The following is a 6,417-nucleotide window of genomic DNA, read 5'->3' on the forward strand; positions in this document are numbered from 1 at the left end:
ATTTTTAATTGTAAATTGTCCAGAACACAAATGTTACCTTTGATCCTTCCTTTTTCCCTGGCCCTGCTTTGGAAAATTCTGACGCTTTTATAAACATTGCCTTTTATTTTTTTTTCCTGAGAAATGTTGGCCGCTACCTTCTAAATTGATCTCAAGTGGCGCCCCACTGTATTCAGGTGAAAATCAACATCTTTAGAAACATGAAAAACGAATGGAAAATGTACTTACATTTCCCTCCAATTCTTTTTCTTCTACAGATTTCATAAATTCTATATACCATATTTTAAAGCCCAGGACGTCAAATATTCGGAAGTTTTCCAGGCCATGTTGGAAAATTGTTTCTGATGCCTGTAGTGAATACGAATTGTAAAACTAACTTGTTCCCTGGGAGGAAAGATCTAAGTTTCAAAAGAAGTTCCATTTAGAAAGCGATTATTGAGAAGTAAATACGAAATAAGTAATACGGTGTGGTGACTTAGCATTTTATTTAGTCTATATAGCTAGCTTTAATTTTAGCATCTTTCCACATCAGACACACACATTAGAAGTCAACGCTTTAAAATTAAAAGTCTGTATTACGCATCGATTTCAGGAAGACAGAAAGAACAAGTATTTTGCACTTGACCGGGGAATAATATTTGCAATTCCTAGGGAGTCGACGAGGGGAAACAGGTTGTGCATTGGGCATTTATTTTCTTTATTTTTTTCTTCTTTTTCTTTTTTTAAATACCAGAACAAAGTGTCCCACTCACGTTCACAGTTACTCTGGAAATGGGTAATGGGAAAAACCCTGGAAGCCACAACTGGAGGCTGGAAAAGTGAGGGCGAGAGTGGACGCCATCGGAAGGTTACGCCCAGGCGGCCGCACAGTATCCAACTTTTCCTCTGTGCGTAGTCGGCAGCGATCCGCACCGTGGTCCAGTTCGTGGTGCTTGCGACGCGGAGATCGGACGCGCCCCCGTGGTCCCCGCCCCGCGGGGCGGCGTGCGCGAGGGCGGGCGGCGCGAAGGGCCGTCCCCCGGCTTGGCTCCAGGGGTGTCCGGCGGGGTCAGCGCCAGGACAGCGTTGCGGATGCCGCTCAGAAGGCCGGCAGGATGCTCTCCCTGCCGGAAAGGCTGGCCACCGCTGTCGGCCTGGAGCCTCCCGCTCCGGGCGGACACCCCAGGCGCGCCGCGGACAGGTGCTGGCCCGGCAGAGCGCCCTCGCTGGGAGCGCGGCCGCTGGTACAGTCCTCCTGCTGCCGCCGCTGCTGCTGCTGCTGCTGCTGCTCTAACACGGTCCGGGCAGCGGACGCCGCAGAGGCAGCCGACACGTGCAGCAAAGGGGTGGCCGCCCGGTGATGCACCAGGCACGGCGAGCGCTGCAGCAGGTGGCAGTAGCCCCACGGAGTCGGGGGCAGACTCTGCGCGGCCCTCGTCCCCCCTCCTCCTCGGACCCCTCGCATGATGCTCTCGATGCTGAAGGGGGCGCATCCGTCTCCCGGCCGCGCCGCCGACCCCTTGCCCTCCTCCCAAGGCTGGGAGCCCGGGGAGGGCCGCACGGCCGAGGGGGCGCCGGGGGTGGCCGGGTCCGCGCCTGGCGCCTTCCCGGGCGTCTCGGCGTAGGCCGGGGCCGACAGCAGCAGGTAGCGAAGGGGGTGCGGGTGCAGCAGCGCGCACGGGCGGCTCCCGGAGGCGGCGGCGGGGTAGGCCCCCGGCACTGGGGGCGGCGGCGCTGGGCTCCCGAGCAGCAGGCCCGGGTAGGGGCCGTGCAGGGCGGCGGGCGCGGCGGGCAGGGGGAAGGGGTGGTGCAGGTGGGCTCCCGGGGGCGGGCGGTGGCGCTTGAAGCGCTTCCTGCGCCGGAGGAAGCTGCCGTTGTCGAACATGTCCCGGGACGCGGGGTCCAGGCTCCAGTAGTTGCCCTTGCCCGGGTGGCCCGGCTCGCGCGGGATCTTGACGAAGCAGTCGTTGAGCGAGAGGTTGTGGCGGATGCTGTTCTGCCAGGCGGGGAACCTGCGGCGGTAGTAGGGGAAGCGGCCGCTGATGAAGGCGCAGATGCCGCTGAGCGTGAGGCGCTTGTGCGGGCTCTGCAGGATGGCCATGGTGATGAGCGCGATGTAGGAGTACGGGGGCTTCGCCGGCTGCGGGCCGTCCGCGGAGGCCGCCGCGGACCCGCTCGACGCCCCGAACTTGGGGCCCAACTTGGCGTCGGCCGGGGCGCCGCCGCCCTCGGGGAGCCCTCCGCCAAGCGCGCCCGCGCCGCGCCGCGCCTCCCGCGTCCCCGGCGGGGGCAGCTGCCCTGGCAACGGCTGGCTCTCCGCCGCCTCGCCTTCCTCGTCCTCCTCCCCCTCGCCCTCATCCTCCTCCTCTCCCAGGATGTCGATCTCGCCGTCCTCCCCGTCGGAGCCCCGGAGGCTGCGCCGCGGTGTGGAGCGAAGGCTTTCGGGTTTGGGCAAGTTCATGGGGGAGCAGGTCGTGCAAGACGCAGGGGTGGCGGCCGGCCGCTCGCCTGCCTCGAGGGGGTCCGGGCTGGAGGCGGGCGGGTTCGGAGTGTTCCAAAAAGCAAGAGGGCTTGCGGCTGGTTGCCCGTTTGGTGGTGGTCTTCTCTTCCGTTGGTTTCTCCTCGTTGCCAACACCGTCCAGCAAAGATGCACTTTGCCTTTTCTCGGAGCTTCTTCGAGTCCTTGAGTGGTCGACCGCCCCCCACCCGGTCCCCCCCCCCCCCCCCCCCACCTCCCAGCGCTCCCCCGGTTGTTGCGGACGCACGCAGTCCAATGATGAAGGTTCACTGCGCGTTACCCAACAGGGCAAGAGCCTCCAGCCCCCTCCTTCTCCTGAAGGAGGCCACCGGCCACCCAGGAAGATGCGTGGTGAAAGCAAGTTGAAAACCGTGCAAATAGAAGAGGCAGGAAAATAGGACACCCAACAATCTGTGGCCACTTCGATATTCGGGCCTCTCCCCTGGAGGATAGAAAGTGGGGGGTGGGTGGGTGGGTGGCACTAAATGTCTACAGTGTTTGTAAGAAAAGCCTAACAGTATGTGTTCGGGGTTCACAGCCGGTTATTCACCCATTTTCATTGGTGGAGTCCGTGCTCATCCCGAATGATGAGCTGAACCATTCTTAAGTCTTAAGCATTCTTGACTATATCCACGAACTCAGGGGAATGCGAGGGAGGGTTGCACGGTCCCTTCTACTTCCCTCCTTAACTGCCCAACTGAGGTTTCCAGAAAAGGCTGAAACATCCGGGCGTTAAGTTGTGGAAGTTCGGGGTAGAAGGAAAGCAGAAGAGCTAAAGAGAAGTCCCTGGGCATCAGCGCTTCTCGAGCTTCTTTGAACCCTTAACCACAGGATAAAATACGTTTGATGTCACACCCTTGGGTAGATAGACGTCTGCACCTAAATTGGGCTCCGTAAAACAAGTGACCACTGACACAATTGTTTTTCAAATGTCCATCACCAATTAGGTGGTTTGTGTCACGTTCTAACCAGTCCAGAGCCCGTGTGAAAAACCCCGTTTTCACAAAAACAGCCTCCCAACACCAATGGATGCACCCAGTCTGACGATCTCTCAATCTCTTCTTCTTCTTTTTTAAAAGTCAACCTTCAGCACTTTTACTATAATAATAAATATTAAAGTTAAAACAGGGGCACCTGGGTGGCCTGGTCAGCATAGCACCCAACTCTTGATCTCGGGGCTGTGAATTCAAGCCCCACACTGGGCGTGGAGCCTACTTAACAAAACATTAATAATAATAACAAGGCCAAGGGAGAGGTGCGGGGCCTTTACCTTAATCACTAGGTCGGCATTCCCCACCCTGGAGAACAGGGATGTGGCAGAAAGTCTGTTTCGCTCACCTGACATCCTTGGAAGTGGCGATTTCTAGACTGGCTTCATTTAAATCTTACGCTCAGCGACCAGAGTCACGGTCCGGTGGAATTAACTTCATGTGTGTTATATAAATAGGGATCTTGGGGTGAAATACTGAGCAACTGGCTGTTCATAACGTAATAGCCACCTATTTGGGAAAAGAATTTGAGGAGGCATCTGCTAAAAATGCAACATCCACATATTATGCCACCGATGGTCGTAGTAAATCTGCCGTTAGTGTTTGTAAATGATAATGAACTTTCAGCCAGAAACCAGAAGCCAGGTAAAAGAGCAAACTATAACAAAAAAGTAGTTTAAAGTAGCTAGTCGCTTCAGGATTAAAATTTGAAAACTGCTTTCTCTAAAGGATGTTAAGAGCTTGTGCTCTACTCCTGAGATTCTCGCCTTCGCCGTCATATGTAGCTTGAAGGACAAATGATGGAGCTTTTGGGCCTCAGGGATTTGTGTTTGAATCCCAGGTTCACCAGTTACTACTTGGGGGATGACTAAACCAAGCTCAGGGAGGGCTGTGACAGGTGTCTTATCCAACCTCAGACTCCCAGCTGCCTCCCCGTCAACCCCCTGCAGGTAAAGCACATTTCTGCAGGCTGCAGAGGAATCCTGTGACCTGGGAAGGGAGTATTGTTAGTTTTCCTAAAGTCAACATCTATGGGGATTTGGGTGATTTAAAAATGAAAGGAGAAAAGTAAAGGCTTGGGAAACAAAAACAAAAGAATCTCCATTGACGGAGGTATGTATGTCAAGGGGGCATAGGAGACAAGTGAAAGTCCCCTGTGGTGAAAGCTGGGGCCACTCCAGCAAGAAGGATTAGATTACAACCCAAAGCATAAAATAAACATTCGTGTGTGTATCCATACTGATAAAAACTAAATGAGTAAAATAATAAATGGGAGGAAAGAGGGATGCTTGGCTGGCTCAGTTGGTAGAGCATGCAAGTCTTAAACCTAGGGTCCTGAGTTCAAACCCCACGTTGGGCATAGAACCTGCTTTAAAACAAAAAACAAAAAACAAAAAAAACAAAAAACAAAAAACAAAAACGCTCCAAAATATTAAACAGGGCCGGGGGCAGGAGAATTCCTCACTCTTTTACCTCAGGCAGTGCAGAGTGGTTTCCTTCTAAAGATACAGATCCTTCCAAAGATATCTTCCTTCCAAAGATCCTTACAAGTGGAGAAGGGCACAAACACTTCAGCCAGGTCATCAGGGGACCAGTGTTTACATCAATAGTCATAAACCCTTTGACAGTATATGCCTTAATGTGATGTGATGTGATAAAAATAGCACTCTGTGATCATGCTGCCCGGAGCCCATGTGATCAGGAGAAAAACAGACAAATTCTGATAGAGGAGCATCCTGTGTCCCTGACCAGAACCATCCTCAAAACTATCAAGGTCACCAAAACGAGGACAGTCCAAGCCCAGAGGACTCTACAGACAGACGTGACAGGTAACTGCAGTGTGGAGTCTGGGGCGGCATCCTGGAAGACAAAATTGACAGCATCCAAACGGAAAAATGACAGGCCATCTGAACAGGCTGCCTGAATAAGGCTATGTGAATAACCTACAGACTTTAGTTAATAATAATGTATCAATATCAGTCCACGAATTGTAACAAATGTGCCATACTACTGTAAGATATTAACTGAATGTGTGTATGGGGGGGGGGTGGAATATGGGAACTTGAACCACCTGCACTTTTATCTTGTGCTGTCTGTTCACTTTTCCTGTAAATAAAACTGTTCCAAAAATTACATTCTGTTAGTTTAAAAAATTAAACATGGGAAAAAGGCCTAATAGCCAAAAAGGAGAAAAACACCCATCAGGTGATGAAATGGATAAACACCATGTGGTAATATACATAGACTTTCATTCAGCAACAAAAGCAACAAAGTGTTGATACGGGCTGCAACATGGAGGGATCTTGAAAACATCATGGTAAGTGAAAGGAGTCTGAATAGGCCAATTACAGAAACAGACAGTAGCATGGTGGCCACTGGGGGCTACGAACAGGGGGAAATGGGGAGTAACCGTTGATGGATAGTTTCTTTGGGGAGTAACGAAAATGTTCTGGACTTAGCTATGGTGGATTTGCTAAAGCTACGAATTGTACACTTTAAAAGGGTAAAGTTTAGGGGCGCCTGGGTGGCTCAGTCAGTTAAGCGTCCGACTTCAGCTCAGGTCACGATCTCGCGGTTCGTGACTTTGAGCCCTTTGTCAGGCTCTGTGCTGACAGCTCAGAACCTGGAGCCTGCTTCGGAGTCTGTGTCTCCCTCTCTCCCTGTGTCCCTCCCCCGCCCACGCTCTCAAAAAATAAACATTAAAAAAATTTTTAAAGGGTAAAGTTTATCGTATGTGATTATATCTAATGTTATACAAAATATGCCCAGGTAAAAACAAAGAGCTTTATCAATGAAAACGGAGTGCTTTGGAAAGACTCCATTATGCCAAGTCACTCTGGAAAAAAGGAAAGAAGGGGAAGGGGAGGAAAGAGAAAGAAAGAAAGGAAGGAAGGAAGGAAGGAAGGAAGGAAGGAAGGAAGGAAGGAAGGA

The 6,417-nt window shown here is 52.1% G+C and overlaps 1 protein-coding gene across 1 annotated transcript; it reads right to left on the bottom strand.

The window, feature by feature from the left end:
- Positions 1 to 464: 464 nt before the first annotated feature.
- Positions 465 to 2,669, bottom strand: LOC121013568 (forkhead box protein D4-like 1). The gene has a single exon (XM_040449267.1). The coding sequence runs from the start codon at positions 2,438 to 2,440 to the stop codon at positions 1,079 to 1,081; it is 1,362 nt and encodes a 453-aa protein (XP_040305201.1). The 5' UTR covers positions 2,441 to 2,669; the 3' UTR covers positions 465 to 1,078.
- Positions 2,670 to 6,417: the final 3,748 nt, after the last annotated feature.

This window comes from Herpailurus yagouaroundi, unplaced genomic scaffold (assembly GCF_014898765.1).
Source record: "Herpailurus yagouaroundi ecotype Mexico unplaced genomic scaffold, PumYag 199, whole genome shotgun sequence".
NCBI lineage: Eukaryota > Metazoa > Chordata > Mammalia > Carnivora > Felidae > Herpailurus > Herpailurus yagouaroundi.

Coding starts and splice junctions, on each gene's coding strand:
- LOC121013568 (XM_040449267.1), bottom strand. CDS start 2,440: ATGAACTTGCCCAAACCCGAAAGCCTTCGCTCCACACCGCGGCGCAGC.